Below are 18,754 nucleotides of genomic sequence, written 5' to 3'. Positions count from 1 at the left end.
AAAACTGTCACAGCCTGCCTTCTCCTCCATTGCCAACAGTGTAGGAGAGTATCCAGTAGTGAAAGCTGTTTAAGTTTGATAACCCTTAAAATTACCAATTTGATCTATGAGATATAGACATAGTCTACAGCTCTACTCATTTTTAATGCTCTCTTATGGCAGGTCTTAACAACCTGTGTTTCTCAAGCATCTCTCAGTCTAAAATGCAGTGCACAAATCAGTGAGAAAACTACCAGAGAAAGAGTGAAAGGAATAGATTTTTTTGTTTGAAAGGTACAAAATGTCCTTTGCAGGCACTTACCTCTTTTTCGATCTGTTCCCTGGAACTGGTATTATCATCAGGGAAGCTGGAGGGGGAAAAAAAAAAAAAAAAAAAAGAAGAAAAGGAAAAAAAGGAAATATAAAACCACCTTCCTGAAGTATTTGATTTTCTCCTCCGAATTTATAAAATAAGGTGTATGCAGAAGGAATTAAAAAGAAGGCAGGACATTTTTTGCTGAAAAACATCAGGTTTTGATAGCTCAAGTGATTTAAATGAACAGACACTTGTTTTTTGTAGTCTGCATCGGGTGTGGTGGAATGCTAAACGTGCTGTACCTAAACTCATTAATCAAATGAGCTGTCATCCAGCAAATGATCAGACAAAAAGTGGAGCAGTACAGGCAAAAGGATCTGATAAGCCTATAATGAATCACAAAAGTTCCTTGCCCTGAGTATCACCAGGGTCACTGTGTTACCTATTGTTTTTCTCTAGAGATAGATCATTGGGATGCAACAGGGAAGACTAATTACTCTTCAAGCCTTAAATAACTGGGAGCATTAGAGTTCTGTGTACTGATTATATTCATACATTCAGCTACAGGTTCGTCTAATTGTGAGCAGCTATATGCACACCTAGTGAATCACTCAGCAGATTGAGCTTAAACCACAAAAAAGAATATCCACACAAAATTAAATTCAACAGACTTCCATCACAGACAAACCCTCAGTATCTTTTCACTCAGCAACTGTTTTATGAAATCTGGTGGCACATGGTCCAAAAATTATTATGCAATTTTTCTTTATTATCAAGCCATACTCAACTGCACATTTAAAAAAGCTAATTGTTTTTCTTCTACCATAAGGAACTTTTAAGTCCTACATGTTCTAAATGCATTTAAACTAGCTTTAAAAATATGAAGTTCTGCTTATGTTCAAAGCAATAGATCTCACAGACATTAATTAGGCCTGGATGTAAGAATACATCGTGTTTCATAAAATAGTTAGGAACCTAAACCTATTTGTCACTTACATAACTCTGAAAGTTCATTTCTACTTCCATTATGAACAGCTCAGGAAGAAGGTACACTTTGAAGTACAACTATGATTGATTAGACTAAGGAAATTCCAGTGCTTCGTTGTGTACTACTTTAATCTTTTGAAAAGTGAATGAACAGCAGATGGCCTTATAAAGACACTCTTTATGTTTCCCCAGTATGGATTTGCTCTGAAGGGATCGGTTCAACACTTTAGAGTACATATATTTGGAATACATCTGTCTTAGTCAAGACAGATGGCTAAGGGAAAGAGAAACTTCCAAACACTTGGAATTAATCCAGTGTGAGAACCACTTCTCAATGAGATTTTAATGGGATATGACCATTGTTCTGTTAGCTTTCTTGGAAGAATGCAGCTATGACTAATACAGACATACACAATTTTGATGGCTACTGGACAGGATTGTTTACGCCTATTTTTGAAATAAAAATATTTTTGTGATGGGCTATATTCTAGTCCACTTGATGATAGGACTGGTATTCATTCTCTAGTAGCCAGTCTGGTATCTGCCATCACTGACTAAAGCTAACCACACCCATATAAAATGTGTTTTTCCTACCCAGTGTTAATGTTAAGCTTGTTAATGAGAGACTATAATAAAGTATGTGGATGTTATTTCAATCCCTTGCAATGCCATATGTTAAATCACAAGATTCTTTTTAACTACCAATTTTAATACAACTTGCAAATTTGAAAGATCTGTGTGTGGATCAGAATGTATTTGGAAATGTGTCAGCCAAGCTGAAAAAGCATTACATACCCATAGCAACTAGAGAGTTCTGTACAACGATGAATGATTTGGGAGTCTTTGAATTTTTGTATTAAGATGTTGCAGTTCAGGTGATATCTATTTTGTTGAAAAGCTGTGCACTTTAATAAGCTTCTCTGCAAATGCTGTTGCATTAGCATTCAGGATGGCTGAATTTGTCTCATGATGTGTCTAACTGTTGTACTCCTGTTTTCTGTTTTGCAGTAATAACGAGCAGTGGCTACAGCCCAAGATCTGCACACCAGTACTCTCCACAGATATATCCCTCCAAGTTAGTCTCTGCACCTCTTCTAGTCTTTTATAGGGAATTGGCCTTGGCTGTTAGGCAGTTCTGTGATTTGTTGCAAACAAGTATTCATCAGCAGAAGAAACACAGAAAGGAAAATATTTAAGCCTCAGTGCTGACTCCATTGTAGCTTGCTCTCCCAGCTTTTTTTTCCTCACATGGCTGCAGAGTAAGATCCTGCTCTGTGCAGGGTGGTATTGCTGCACAAGTAGTAACACTTGAATTTCTACACACAACAGAAAGAAAAGATCGGACTATTGCTTTCTCAGACATCAGCATCTTAACAGCGCTGGCAATGTATACAGAGATATTTTGAAGAAGAGAGTTTATATTTAGAAATCACAATTGCATGTACAAGATGTGTGCTGAGGGGTAACGCTGTCACAGACCCTCCCAGTGCCGGCATTGCCAAACGCTTCCAAGCATTCCACAGTCATGAACCACCCTTTCCTCCTCCCTCTCTGGGATCCTAAGATGTAAAAATAAAATAAGCTGGATCAGCTTTTTATCTCTCTTTTTTTTTTTTTTCCTCCTTATTTTTAAGACAATTGTTAAGAATAGAAAATTTCTTTCCCTTTTTTTTGAGGAAAGCAGGCTCTTGGGCAATCACATGAAGCCAGGGGTGGGAACTTCAGAAAAAAGCACCAAAAATGATATATGAAACTGCTGCAGTTGGCAGGCTACTAGTCTGCATGTCCTAAAAATCAGTGTTGTACATAAGGGTGCTACATTCCAGTATGCCATCTGTTTGTTTCTGTGTATTTGACCCATCTACCTGTGTGACTTTGATACAGAGAAACCATTGAAACTGTAGCTGATTAGGCTTTTTCAAGTTTCTTTAATAAATTTACATTCATATCATGATAGCCAATATTTATTGATACAGAAAGTAGGTGCCTGAACTAAGAACAGTCTGCCTTATTCCACTTAAAAAGGTTTTGGCAAACTGTACCTGATACTTTTGGCCAGATACATTACAAGGTCTAATAGAATTTTTAATCTACTGTAATAATTTATTGGCATCTAAATTAATGAGTAACCCTTTTCTGATAGTAACTGCTGCCAACTGTACTCAACTAATTAGAAAGAAAAAATAATAGAAAAATAAGAATCTGAAACTTAGTCATGGATTTAATGGTCAGGTTTCAGTTAGCGTAATTCTGCAGAGTGTGTTTATTCAACTCTTGGTCCATAAAGTCTTACTTGACTTACAAAACAATCCAAGACAAATGTTCTCTGTATGTTTTTGCAACTCTGGAGGGCAAAAAACTTTAAACTTGATTTTATTCAATCTCTCTATAAAACCCCAGTATTTATAAATAAAAGACCATTTTATTTCCATTCTGTTTTCCTAGCCCATATTTTCCAAATGTTTAAAGACCATCTGGTTACCAAAGTGCAGCAGTCAATATTTTTCATTCTGCTCTTAATGGGTGCAATCCATCTCCCACTGAAGCCAGAGGCTAGATGTCTGTCGAAGCAGAACCATACACAGAGGACATAATGTCACAGCTGTAATGTTCTATGTTTAATACCTCTGTAGTACCTTTTTTCTTCTGGTCCAAGTTTCCCTCCACTGGATTAAAAAAGCACGAGGGTATTTCTGATTTAAGCAGGCTCATCTTGACTCAAAGGGATCAAATCCATACCAAGCCATGGAGCAGTGGCACAGTCCACCTAGAGCTGGACACAGTAGCCTGAGAATTAAATTGTAGTGATGGGACAGCACAAAATATTCCCTGTGCCCTGGGGAACGTGAGCCGGGATGGTTTTCAGCTTATTTCAGCGGGGAATGGAATAAATCCCAGAAGAGGAACAGTTGGCGGGATAATGAACTGCCTTTGGACATCTTTAAAACTTTTTCTTTACTTTATTGCTTGAATCAACATACAAAGTATTTGTTGCCACAGTAATGCTATTTTTCCTGATATTTAGGCCCTATCCACACATTCTTTCTACACCAGCAGCTCAAACAATGTCTGCCTATGCTGGACAAACCCAGTATTCAGGAATGCAGCAGCCAGCAGTCTACACAGCCTACTCACAGACAGGACAGCCCTACAGCCTGCCCACTTACGGTATTTCACCTCTTGTTACTTCACTTTATGTAGAAGTAAGAGCAATGCCACTATGAATGTTTTTTTGCTTTCTTTTTTTTTTGTTTTCCCAACTGTAAGAAAATATTTTAAAGAATCAGTTGAAAATTAATTTCTTATACAGATTTGGGTGTAATGTTGCCAGGCATCAAGACGGAAAGTGGGCTCTCGCAGACCCAATCACCACTACAGAGCGGGTGCCTCAGTTACAGCCCAGGGTTTTCCACCCCACAGCCAGGCCAAACACCCTACTCCTACCAGATGCCAGGTGAGTAGCCAGCACCATCAGGGCTCATTCCATTCCACTGCTGCCAGCAGCCCTCTCTTCCCTCATATTTATAATATATTTTCCATTCCTTTCTGTGAACCCTGTCGAGAACAGGCAGCTGCTTTTACCTCTAAAATTAAAAGACAAGTATTTTTTTCCCAGTATTGATGTGACTCTATGCATTCATTTTGGTCATCTGTTAACTGAGATCTGGTCATGCAATGCAGTCTTTATTTTTTTCTGGGGTGAAATCACACAGCAAAACTGGAAGCATTTGTTGTATTTATTGTTGTACACAAGTTACTTTTCCTTGTTTCCATGTTTCTGAGTATAACATAATTTGATACTGGTTTGTCCTTGGGTTAACATGATTTTTTGTAATTTCTCCTTAATTCATATTTATTATTTCATTTATTATTCATTTATTAATTCACTTATTACCCTTTGATCATTGATAACCTGTTCTATTTGGATAATTTTTAAGTTTCTTATACAATGGCTAAGATTTAAAATACTACAAATTACAACATGATTCATCTGACTTGTTGAAAACAAGGACATGCCTCATTACAGATTAAATGGATCGTTAAAATATTCTTTGAAAAGTTTTTTGTTTCATAAGCAAACATAAGCTAAAGTGTTAAAAATGAAGGCAAAGAGAAAAACAGCATTTGTGGAGAGGTGAGACATTGCAATAAATTGAAAAATGCTTTCTTGGTCGGTGTAAGGACTTGCAGTATCTTGCGTGGTGTGAAGAAGAATGCATGCGTGAAAGTAGCATTTCATTTCTTTTAGAGTTTCATTACAATGGTTTATTTTTTAAACAGAAAATAAAAGTTGTTTCTTCTTCTGATTGTTCTATATCTTAACACAAAATGTTGTATTTAGAATTTTATTTTGGTTCAATAACAAGTTCGCACAGTTAATTGTATTTTTTAATTTTAGGTTCTAGTTTTACACCATCATCCACTATTTATGCAAACAATTCTGTTTCAAATTCAACAAACTTCAGTGCTTCACAACAGGTATGAATGTTAACATTTTTGTTTGTCAATTACCAAAGGATTTATTTAACTCTAATGATATCATGTTATTTTAATTTACATCTGAATTTATGCTGAATTAGAGCCGCTGTGGTTCAATACTGTTTTCTGCAGAAAGTGGTCAAAATCCCAGTGAAAACCTTGTTGCATCTTTTGGCACTTTTGCAACTTCTCTGTAGTCTTTTAGTAATTAAAAAATGTTAAATATCCTTAAATTTAAAATAAATAAATAAATCTAAACTAAACCCCCAAAACTCTGCAAAAGTCATATGATTACACACTTAGAAATACTTAATGGAAAAATCACTCATTACTCTACTTAATTAAGCACTCTGCTGCATTTGTTGTTTTAGGATTATCCATCATACACAGCTTTTGGCCAAAATCAATATGCACAGTATTACTCAGCATCAACATATGGTGCATATATGACCTCAAACAACACAGCTGATGGCACTTCATCATCATCAACCTATCAGTTACAGGACTCTCTCCCAGGCCTGACTAGTCAACCAGGTACAGATCTACATTCAGGTGAAAAAAAATTTTGAATTTCATTCTGTGTTTGTGTAAAGACAAGATTTCCGTATCCACTTTGTTTGAATATTGACAGTTTCAGGTTATGCCTTTCAGAAAACTTTGTCATGCAAACCAGCCAGAATAAGTTCTTTTTTGAAATTTAGTTAGGAAACCTGTCTGGTTTCTTTGTTCATTAAATACAGCTCTTTGCAGACTGAGATGGTTGGTTGTGGAAGTAGAAGGCCTTTAAAAAGTTGAATGGTCTGGTAGAGATCTGTTTGTAACAAAACCGACCATATGGTAACAAACCTTTAGTAAATTTTGAAATAAAAATTCAATGTGCTCTCCTGTTACTGAGAGTGGAACGTTCCTGTATCCACCTACATGTTCTGAAGTGTTATTGTACAGAATTTAAAATGAAATACTGTTGTTTGTCTCATTATGCCAAATCATGCTATCAGGGGTGCATGGCCTTATTCAAATGTATAAAAGCCGTGTTTGGTAATTCACAGAATTAGGTAACTATGATGTCACTTATTAGCTCAAGTTACTTAAAAAAAATAGCTTTGAAGTAGTTGAAGCTGCAAAAAGAACTTTGACAGGAGTTGGGAAACCCAATTTGCCTGCCTAGCTCTGCCCCCTTGTGTGCATCCACTAGAGCACAATGTTTTTTTACAGTTTTTTTTATAACCCAGTTCACAGTCAAATGTTTACCCACTCCATTCGATGTGTTGTGAAAACACAACTGTTAATATGGGTTTGTTTCTTTTTTCCTTTTTCATGCTAAGTTTTGAAGTTCCTCAATATCTCACGAATTTATTTTCCTGCATTTAATATAAATGGGACTAAAATTATGTATTTGAAATCAGGCATAGTGTAGTGCAGAGCTGTGAAGATCTTGGTGGGCTAGTTTAGGAACTCACAGCCACCATTAGATGAGTGTGGTATCCTTACTGGGGAAACGGAGTCTGCTTTTCATGCTCATTGTTTCAATGACATAGGAAGTTCTTAAAGATCTAGCTCAGTCTTATGTCATATGTTCATAACCTGAGGAGCCTACTAAGGCTATGGGTGAGCCACCTGGCTAAGCCCTCTTAGAGAAGTCTCTTCCAGGGACACTGGCTTTGCTCGTGCAGCATGAATAGTGTCTGCCTCACCCACAGACTGTGAGCAGTTATGAAAAGACTAACAAACTGGGGTTTGGATTAGGCTCTGAATAGGGTGGAAATGTGCTTTAATCACAGAATCATCTCATTGCATACATTTTCCTAATTTGCATCCTGACAACTGCAACATTTCACTGAACAGTATAGTAGAAAAAATACTGTATAAAGGAAGGGTAATACTGTGTAGAAAAGTATAAGCAATGCCTCCTACTTCATCTAAGCTCCTTACATTTTCTAAAATGTAAAAACGTCAGAATTTTAAGTGTGTGAGTTGAAATTTATCCTTGCCAGCTGTCTTCTTCAGGCTGATTTTTGAAGTACATGTGTGTGTGTGTGTGCATGTATCTGTGGTGTGGTATGGTATGGAACAGATATAGGAAGATACACATTACTTTGGGTTTTGGAGAAAGTCTAATACGTTATTCAGTAGTCTCAGAATGCAAATTTTGGAACTAAAAAAACTAAAAGATAACTTGAAATCAAGTGAAATGTCAACAGTGGTAGGACATCCATAGCAGACACAAATGATACATAAAATATTTTTTAAACAGTGTAAAGAGTACTCACAAGTGATGTTTTGATAATTGTGCGTGTCCTGTGTACTCTTCCTTGTTCCTTTGTTATTCCCCCATATTCTGTTTGAGAAAAATCAATGTTTCTCATGTTGACTCTCCCTTGTGTATCTGTGTTTCCTAGAAGTCCTGTATGAATTTATCACATATTACAAGCTCCCTTAGTATTGAATAGCATTGACAAAGAAAAAGAATCTTACATAGGTTGAACAGGTTAAAAAAATATTGAAAGCTTCACACCTATGAAACAGTAAGGATATTTCTTGTTTGTGAATTGTTTAAGCATCTGAACTTGTTCTCCTGTTAAGTAGGTTGTGCATCTGAACTTACAAATCTGCCCACGTACCCCTTATTCCTGTGAAGTGTTGCACTGATCATGCGACTCTCTGCCCAGAGTGGAACACCCACTTTGAGAATACATGACATGCCTGTGCCCTTCTGTGTCACTATAAAAATAAATGTCCATCAGTGAGGTGTGGTGTCTTGGAGATCACTTCAGCAGATCATACTGCAGAGCTTCAGCACTCACCATGTTCACCTGCTGTCTAACAGGACCTTATTGCTTGATACTTAAGAGATCAGCTAAAACACAGCAAGGCACTTCACTCTTCTGCCACGTCTGCTAGCTATTGATTCAAATAACTAATCAAGCCTCTAGTACTCTCCACATATACAGAATTTCTTATTTTCATAATAAAGCCCCATCAGATCAAGAGTTACTATCAGTTACATTTTTATTTATTGACCAAGTAAAGAAAAGGAGATTAAAATTTAAATACACTTCACTCTTTCTGCACTCGTAATGAGCAATAACAAAGGTCTGTAATGTTGAAGCCATTTTATGGCTGCTCTTTCTGGTAAGAATATGTAACAAAAGTCAATTCACAAAGAGAGTACAAAGGAGCTCAGTAGTTCATCCATCCCACATCTGTGTAAGGCTCAGCTCCTTTCCCTTTCCAGGAACTTTTCTGTGTTTGTAATGTGCTTGCCTTATATTCAGATTTTTCAGAATGCACTCATCACCACAGAGTTGTCTGTGAGAGAATAGGTATCTCCAAGGGCACTTCATCTCAAATTGGGATGAGTCAAACGAATTCTGAGGTCTCAGGAGATTAGCACATTTTAGCACATTTGATAAGTACATGAGTACATTTAATCCAAGGCAGATAAAATTCTAGCAGAGAAAACAGGCCTGGGTAAAAGCTTCATGTTTAAGCACCTCACTTTCATACATCTAGAGCTGCATGAGGTAAATCATTTATAGGATATTAGCTCCAATTCCGTTGACGAGATGCAATAGAGCTTGGTCTCTCTTAATTTGGTACCCACAGTGAAATCACCCTTTGCATCTTCTCCAGGAGACAGCATTAGGTCTATGTGTGCCCGCATTGCTTTTCTCCAGCTTAAGTGAAACAAGTATGTTTTACCATGGAGGAGATGTTCGTATCAGACTACGGGTGGGAAACAGTATTCTGGATATAAAAGACCACCTCCATTTGAAATGGTGGTGCTGTAACTCCCTGTCCTCTAACTAGAGCTGCTGCAAGATTTCCACAGCATGGAAGGCTTCATGCTGGACATGAACCAGTCTACAAGTATGTGTATGGGCATCTGTGATAAAGAGGTTATTCCATATTCTGGTTTTAACATCTTCCTCTTGGTTTATTGGATCTCTGATGCTCCTTAGAGTTCCAGTGGGAGGAAGCTATTAAATATATTTATTAGACATTTGTTGACTATTGGAAAAGCTAAAAAATTTCAAACATTGCAATAAAAATTTCTGTCTCAAATGAGCTGCAGCAGGAATTCTTCATGAGGATAATGTTTTCAGTACTCTTTGGTACTGCAATTTCTCATGCTATTTTATGATACGTGGTTGAATTTTTAATAAATTTCCTTTTATCAGCATTGACCTCATTTCTAAAACAAATGGAGGACAGGAAAATGTGGTTGCTGCTTTAGCCTGCCGTTAGTAAAAAGCAAATCAAGCAATATAGCCTACAGTTGTTCAAAAAAACATGCACTACTGACTTGTGCAGTTCTAAAATAGATGCATACCTTGCGTTCAAGTAAGAGACAGCTGCTCATTCTGATTTAGAGATTAGTGTAATGAAATAAAGTTGGCTTTAAATATCTAGAACTTGCAAGGTACAGTGATTAGTTACAGTTCTGATTAATGGATAATTATGCAATCATGTACAGCGTTGACCCAAGCATAAGCCTGGGGCAAGTGGTAATCACTAAGGCTAAAAGAAAATTGAAGTTATTTAGTTCGGTTGTTGGATACTTTCAGAGAAGGTTTAGAACAGGGCCTTTTTTATATTTCATTTTTGGTAGATTAAACACAGTCATTGAGAACAGATGTTTTAATACATTGCTGCAGAAATGAGTCTTGATTTTCTTGTAAAATGGTGAAATGTTACAAATATGAAAACTTTTGTGGTAGGAATGTAAACATTCATCTTCACTTACTTAACTTCTGCCTTTTCATTTCTGAAGTTTTGTTTTGGGATACTTTATCGACTCTGTCAGAAAAATCTGGGAAATTTAATTTTCATACAGAACTCTTGCACTCTCAGAGCTTCTTCTGCAGTGAGTGTAGGTTTTTGCTTCATGACGATTCTGGTTATGAAGCTTCTCTTTGTACATTTGTACACTTACCAAAGTATACTTTGCTGTTCTTCTTATGGGGAAAGAACTAAGATAATGTGACCTTATTGATCGCCCTACTGCCTGCAGTGTCCTTACTGACATCAACACCATGCTGGGAATAGAAATGATTACTCAACAAGAACTCTCTCTCCATTCTGTAGGGACAAAGTAAAAACAGCATGGGAACATTATTCATTAGATATTATTGCTGCTCAATGTTCCTGTCATTTCTTGGCAAGCAAGAGTTTTAGCTGAAAGAGAAAATACTATAGAATGTATAATGTATGCATATATCCAAATTAGGACAGACCTACCTAAAATGGTATCTGGAATAAATTCTTTAATTGCATTTTTTGAAATCTTTGCTGCTGCCTGAAAGTTTGGCTCTGTCCAGAGCAAGCAGAGAAGCACATCAGTTTTGGGACACTGAACTGGTCATCACCTAGTCTGAGAAGAGTAGTATTGTCTTCTTCCAAGAAATAGCAGAATAATTTTAGTACTTTCCCAGGAATTGACAGAGACAGATTTTATTTCTGTTTCATGGAGGATTCATCACCTTCCACTTGGGAGTACAGGGATGTGGATTTTCAGTCTTGAAATTATGTCTTTATACTTCATATGAATCAATCATTCAGTCAAATAAACGAGTGGGCCCTGGAGAAGGGCACCTAGTGGAGCCTAGGTATGTTCTTCTCCAGGTATATGTTCTAATCAATAGGCTCAGGAACTAACATTTCTTCTTGTTCTCCCTTTTCCTTGAATCTTGAATTCTTTCCTCACAATGTCTAGAGCTCGCAGTCAGGAATGTGATATTATGGGCTGACATCTTATTCTTCCAAGAAATACCACAGTACTTTTCCAGTCAAGATACATAAATATATCTTCCCAGTGTATTTATTTTAATAATCTTCTGTATGTGGTTCACTGTAAGGGATAAATAAATGATGGAAGAGATTAAGAATTTAACTATTGTGTTACGTTACACAGAGACTCTTAAATGTGACTGCAGTCTATTTTTTCTTCTTAGAGCCTGCTGAAGTAGAATTGTTTTCTTTTTTGTTGTGGAGGGAGAATGAGGTGAATGACTCAGGGATGATCACAGAAACATTAAATTATTCATGCTGGCAGAGACCTCTGTGGGTCTTCTTGGTCCACCAGGCTCATGAATGAGCCAGCTTAGATCATGTTGCTCAGGGCTGTGTCCAAAGGAGTTTTGAGTGTCTTCAAGGACAGAGAATGCACAGCCTCTCTGGGCACCTGTCCCAGGGCCTGACTGCTCTCACAGTGAAGGATTTTTATTTTGTTTCTGACATCCCTTGCTGTGATTTCTGTCTGTTGCTTCTTTTCTCTCTATACCTCTGTAAAGAGCCACTCAGATTTCATTCCTATGCACTCACTCCTTAACTGTCTTGGTGACCCTGACCTGGGCTAACTCCAGTTCATCAGTCTCACTCTTGTATTTGGGGACCCAAAAATAGACATTTTTGCAAGTTCAGAATGGAGCAGAAAAATCACTCTCCTTGATCTGCTGGCCACTTTCTCTGTTGCCTAGTGGACTTTGGTGAAATCATGTGTATCACAGGTGATTCTTGGGAAGTGTTTGTACCAAGTGTTAATTTATTCTGCAGATGTACCATTGTGAGCACTTTCAACAAATATTACCAAAGTAGCTCAGAAATGCACAATTACATGCAGCACAAAGACTCCCTTGAATCCAACTCTGTAGTAGATACCAGATGTAAGCTGTTCCCTCTCCATCTTGATTGGAGAAAAGTAAAATCATTAATAAGATAGACGTTGAAGGAGGATTTATGCTATTTAACACTCAGGAGCTTAGCCAAGCTGAATTTATTGCTAGCAGTTTTGCAGGGGCACCAGAAGGTATTGTGTTATGAAGAAAAGGATATTTTCCATTTACTGAGCTGTGGCATAAAAATACTTTATAAGGGGGAGTGGCACACCATCCTTCTGCAGTCTGTCTGTTTGCCACAGCTACTGGTTTGTGATCACCTCTAAAGTCCTTTGTTGCCAGCAAAGGCAAAGTAGATTACATGGGTAAGTCAGGAAGGGGCCTGAGTGTTGAGAGCAGCTGTGCCGTGCCAGATCAGAGGTCCTTCTGTCACATGTCTCTGACAGCAGAAAATGGCTGATGCTTAGAGAAGCAACTACAAATGTGACTTCACCCTCTTTCTGGTAGTAACTGGAAAATTGCATGTAATATTATTACTTTCCTCTGCCAATTTAGGGGCAGAGTTAAGGTGAAACAAAAAAGAGAACTCTACTAAAAAGCAGGTGACATGGGAGGAGGAGATGAAGCAAGAAGCTGACTGGTTCTTCTGATGTGTGGGCATGTGCCAAAGGGTCGTCTAGTAAAAGTAAGGCAGGACTTGGAAATTAGTCTAGCTGATCTGCAAACATGGGATACGAACTACTTTGACTAAAAGGCACCTCATGTTTTGAGAAGTCATTAGTGTGGCTGTTAAAATGCGTTTTCCTTGTATCTCTCAATATTTTGCATGTGCTCATGGGTATTTGTGTATATGTGTGCACGTGCATATGTGTAATTGTAATCTTTCTCTTATTCTGCTAAGTTTTACAATGTATCGTTGATAAAGTCAACAGTATGTATGTGGCATCTGCAGATAATATTACTAATTTTATACAGGTTGTTTTAGATGCATCTTGTGGTTGAGTTTGCTTACAGACATGCCTAGCTACGAGGGGAAAAAAAAGTTTATTATTTAAAAATCCAGCACTAATTTTGCCATGAATGGTTGACTTTACAGGGGAGTTTGACACAGTGCAGAGCCCCTCCACGCCAATCAAAGATCTTGATGAGAGAACATGTAGGAGTTCTGGGTCAAAGTCTCGGGGTAGAGGGCGGAAGAATAATCCATCACCCCCGCCGGACAGTGACTTGGAGGTATGCCTGTGGTAATTGATGGATGGCAATGTGGAGGTTTCTTCTGATTAAAAGTAAATTCTGAAAACTACAGCTGTGGAAATAGCTTAAGGCATTTTAGAAAACACCATGGACTCTGTCTCACTAACTGAATGTAACAGATTATTAGTTGCTCTTTTAACATTACTGTTCTTTCTGGCAAAGTGAGGCAGAAAAGTAAATTATTCAGCCTAGCACTTTTTAGCTCTAAGATTGTGTGTCTCAGTTGCTCATGCAGTAGAACCACAAAATGGTGAGACTTCTGCACTCAGAATTATCACTTTTTTTTTTTACCTTGTTGAATAGGAAATCTCAGTTTAATTACTGGTATTTTTGAATGCAGTGTAAATATGCAGGATCACCTGGCCACAGCCTTTCCAATCCTTATGTGCAGTTTTGTCCTTGTGCTTATATGCCAGTGGCTTTCAATGAGGCAGCTTACATCAGTGAAGTTATGGCTGTACTTAGGCATGTGCAAGATCAGTGCCTTAGTGAAGACATATATCTGCCTAATATATGGGGTGACGATTTAAAACACAGGTGACCTCTTAGCAACAGACTAATTATAGTCTTACTGCTCTTGTGTTAGCAGTGTGTTGCTCTGCAGGGACAGGAGGAGGAGGAGGAAGCAAAGTGCCTGCAGTTGTGTGAAACACTCCAGTTCTGGCATCAGGGGAATGTGGTGGCAGGGTATGTCCCCTGCAGCCACCACACTGGCACTGGGGGCGTGCAGCCAGGGCCAGCCCCACTGCTCTGCCTTCACTGACCAGCTCTGGTACAGCAGAAAATGAGACTGTTGCTGGGATTTGGCTGGTGTGGCAGGCTGGCCTGCACTGCTAGGCACTGAATATAAATGCCATTGTTTTTGTACAGATACAACTATTTTTTATTATTTTCAAAGGATTTGACTTTTCCAGAGAAAAGACTCTAACCTTCAGTTTACCAGTGAAAAGGAACCCCTTATTGAGAAAAGCAGTTTCTTTTTTCTTTTTGTTTTTAGTTAGAATAATCTTGTGTTACCCTACAATATTGTTTAAATTGTGTGTGACATTGCATGTGGCATATAATACTTTTACCCAAGACTTAGTTTTAGCTATGCAGGAGAAATAAGGAAGAACCTTGAATCAGTAAGACTTGAAGAGAATTATGAGAGAATATTGTTTATCCTTAAGTTATGTTTGAGCCCCATTGCATTTCTGAAGTCTGTGTTATGCAGCTTTTTGAAAAGCTTTTCAGGGGACAAATAAGCAGTTGAAAAGTTCAAAAGTTACTCTTCTTCTGACTTTTTACCATGCATGATACACTGTTCTTGCTGATTTTCAGAGAAAACCTGCTTGGTTAAGTGATCAGTTAAACTTTAGGACTGAGTTATTTTTTCACATGCACCCTGGGTGGGGTGGTGGTGGGACTTTGATGTTATTTTCTTACTAATACTGTCCCCACTTCTTTTTTCAGCGTGTATTTGTTTGGGATTTGGATGAAACAATCATAGTTTTTCATTCTCTGCTCACAGGATCCTATGCACAGAAGTATGGCAAGGTATGTGAGCCCTGAGTTCTGCGCCCATTCACGGTGTCAGAGCTATCTGGCCTGCATGTGTATGTGTTCTTCACCTTCTGTGTTCATCAGGGTTTGGGTGAAGGTAGAAGGAAAGTGTCCAGTAAACCCCGTTTTCAGAGAGTTAATGTGAAAAAGTCAAGGAGAGAAAATGATCAACATTTAGCACAATGAGGCAGGGCAGATGCAGATGCTTTAAATGAGGGAAGAGTTTATAAAGGAACAAGGATGAGATCCTGAAGTACATTGGAAGAGATGTTGCAGGGAGGAGATAATAGAGCAACGGGCAAATGGAAACAACTACTTGGATGCATACAGGAAGAAATAAGAAATAAACTGGAGTGATGGATGAATTGAGTAAGCAAGTAAGAGACAGATCTGCTTCAGCACCAGCTGCAGATTAATTCTCTGACTCCCCAGCTTTTCCATTGAATCTTTGGTTCCCTTGGCTGGATCTAGGGTGAGTAATGCTGGGTAGTGAATCTTTCTCCCAAGCAGTCAGTCACACTCATCCTCTGCCCTCTAATGAGATCCAAAAGGAGTTCAGGTCATGGAGCAGTGAGCAGGAGAGCAGGGGGGAGAGCAAGAAGTCAGAGAGAGGCAACTTCAGCCTTCAGGAGCAGGAGCTTCCCTGCTTAGCCAGCAGTGCTGGACTGGTGGTGGGAGCCCACATTCTGGTGCTCAGGCAAGGGGAGAAGGGACTGAGCACAACTGTGTAGCAGCAGGAGTGGACTGTTGGAGCTAAAGGCCTGGTTAAAACAAAAAAAAATGGGCAAATGTATGAAAGAGAAGAAAATGGACAGGGAAAACGATGGTATGGACATACATGGATGTAGGGTTTCTAGGTGTTGTGCCATTGAAGTGTAATTAATACAAAGGTATTTCTTTTCTAGGACACAGTCAGGCAAAGGGCTGGTTTAGCTAACTTTCCTGCCTCTTTATTCCAGCCAGAATCAGATGCTCAAGAAAATTATGTGAGAAACAGTACATTAGAAAAATGCTTTCCACACACACCTCCCCAGCCAGTGGGTTAGAAATGTCCAACACCAGACTTGTGGATTATAACCACGGATGCACTAGTCTTCCATGTTTGGAGACAGCTTTTTCTGATTACTGAGAGAGAAAGCTAATAGGAAAATTCATAGGCCCAGACAAAAATCTGATTTTTTTGAATGCTAAGATAAGGGTAGTTATTAATATATTGTTAAATCGGCCTTGCATGTTTTGCAGCTTTACAGTGCCAAATCAGTACACATTTCAGTACTCTGTTGAAAACACCTCTTCTGTCGTTTTTCACACACTGTAACAACAGTGACTTTGTTAGAAACATTTCTAACTTAAAAGTATCAAAACAAGAGAGAAATGTAGCTGAACATGAACATTTATATCACTTTTGAGTGTAGCCCATAGACTGCCACAGAACTTGCTGAATTGCCTCAGCAATGTAGTAATTCTTTTAATCCTTTTTTGATTGTGCCCTTAGGATGTTTACATCTCATGTGCCATCTCACATAATATATGATAAAGTCCAAGTCAACTGTTACACAAAGTTTTAAAAATCAGATCACATTTTACAGCTCATGAACATCTGTGAATAACTTTGTTTTTAAAATCAGATCACATTTTACAGCTCACGAACATCTGTGAATAACTTTGAAAACTGTCTTAGAGACAGCAATAGGAATGTAAGTCCTTTTAGTCTCTCACTTTGTTGAGTAGGGATATTTCAAAAAATCCCAGTACCACTGTTCTTTAAGAGCACATCTGCTGCTATAATTGACTCTCCATACAATCCTTAGGAACAGTAATGGCGTATTAACAGCCAGTAGTTCTGACAGCTGATGAAGTTGGCTTGTATAAATCAAGAGTATCTCAATGTAGTTATACTGCTGAGATCAGAATCCGTAAACAAATGTCATGAAAAACAATGAAGCAAAACAAGCAGAATTCTTAAGTAAAATCCTTTTTCTTTTGTGCTGATAGGTGGCATCCATACTAGAAATGTGGTCCTTTCCAGAGAGACTGTAAAATAAAAATAGTAGATTTTTTTCCTTCCTACACTGACTACCGCATTTATAGACAACTCATTGGGAAGGTAATGAGTAATTGCCAATGAAACTCAAATGTATATATTGTCAACTACAAGAAGGACAGAGCAGTAGGAAAGGGAATACAGGGCGAGCTTATCAGGTGTAGATTTTAGCTTTTGCATGTCATTGAAATGTTGCCTTAATTTAAGATTGGATGTGTCTAAGCCTAAGTGCCCAAGAGGCTGGACATAGGAGAAGGGAAAGACAGCACAGCTGGACCTCAGTCAGTCTCTGGTGCATGACCTCTTTAGCAGGTGTGGTCCTTATCTTTTCTGCATATGATTTCCATCTGTAGACTGAAGTCTGAATTGTTAGGAGCTAGTGTGAATATACAGACAAGCAAGGATATTCAACTTCAGGCCTTTCCCATTTATTCCATTACATGTAAACTCTCATTCCCCTTTTCCACTTGCTCTTTATTCTATTTCTTGCAGTAACTGGGTGAAAACAAAACATTGGGAAATGAGTCTTTTAATCTCTCTGCTCTGCTGCAATCCAGGCTGCCCAGGGAATGCAATGAGGGGAGATGCAGCATGTGGAAATGGCCATCACACTGTTATGGCCAGGTGAAGGGACCAATGTACAAGTGCAGGAGCACTTGAGAGCTGCAGTGGTACCAAAAGACAAATAGTTTCCCTTTTAAAAGGTTTCTACAGTTTACCAAGTGGTTGGAGTAAAAGAGAAGAAGGAATAGCAAACCAGCATCCCCATAGAGAAAGGGGAGATTTGTTGGCAGATATTGTGTGGCAAGGCCTGGATCCAGTAGGCAAGTTTCAGATCATATATTTGTCAAGAGAATAAAAGATTTCTGACTTATGCCTGGAAGTTAAGAATGGACACTCTCCTTGTTATATACTTGTCCATGGTTTGCTTGGTTTGATAATTATTTGATTTCAGAATTATATAGAGCTGTTGTAATACCATGTTAAAAACAAAACTATTGATTTGCTGAAATATTTAACTTGCTGGAAGCATCTTTAAGCATCTCATTTAAACACAGGGCAAATTGCTGTTTCTCATCTGGGCACCAGTAGAGTATAGCTTTAAACTCCACTGAAGTGACAGAGATTTGGCCAGAGGTCAGTCAATACATCACTCTGATACTTAAAATATAGCACTTACCTAGAGAAATATTATGTGGCTTGCTGTTTTCTACTTGGTTTCTGTCTGACTTTTGGTGTACTGGTTATTTTATTGGGCTGGTCAGGGCTAACATAAAAAGAGGATAAAAACCACACTACACCTCTGTTAGGTGTCAGGGAAACCATACTGCCTCTCAGCAGTAAGAGTTCCTCTGGTTGTTCAGCTTATTTGCTCATCTGCTTTGTAAAACTAGCACATTTCTATTTTTAATTATTTACTGCAGTAGCAAATTATGAACATTGGTATTTGAGCTGTTACATTATAACTTGTGTGGCTGATGATGGTTTTTGCAGCTGAGCACCAGTTGGCAGATACAGTTTTCTACAATGCTGAGC

General features: G+C 38.2%; 1 protein-coding gene across 11 annotated transcripts in view; it reads left to right on the top strand.

Moving 5' to 3' along the window:
* The window catches only part of EYA4 (EYA transcriptional coactivator and phosphatase 4), a 153,281-nt gene that overhangs the window by 112,982 nt on the left and 21,545 nt on the right, over positions 1-18,754 (top strand). For 8 of the 11 annotated variants that reach the window (XM_051614658.1, XM_051614651.1, XM_051614657.1 and 5 more), the window contains 7 exons: positions 2,291-2,357; positions 4,308-4,450; positions 4,593-4,736; positions 5,682-5,761; positions 6,133-6,313; positions 13,475-13,611; positions 15,085-15,168. In XM_051614658.1, the coding sequence (XP_051470618.1) occupies positions 2,291-2,357; positions 4,308-4,450; positions 4,593-4,736; positions 5,682-5,761; positions 6,133-6,313; positions 13,475-13,611; positions 15,085-15,168 (836 nt within the window). The remainder of the gene's footprint in view (positions 1-2,290; positions 2,358-4,307; positions 4,451-4,592; positions 4,737-5,681; positions 5,762-6,132; positions 6,314-13,474; positions 13,612-15,084; positions 15,169-18,754) is intronic. The other 3 variants (XM_051614659.1, XM_051614654.1, XM_051614655.1) reach the window with 2 other exon arrangements.

The sequence above is a fragment of the Apus apus genome, chromosome 3 (genome assembly GCF_020740795.1).
Source record: "Apus apus isolate bApuApu2 chromosome 3, bApuApu2.pri.cur, whole genome shotgun sequence".
Lineage (NCBI taxonomy): Eukaryota > Metazoa > Chordata > Aves > Apodiformes > Apodidae > Apus > Apus apus.
The sequence above is the reverse complement of the archived record's forward strand: the minus strand, read 5'-3'. Positions and strand labels throughout refer to the sequence as shown.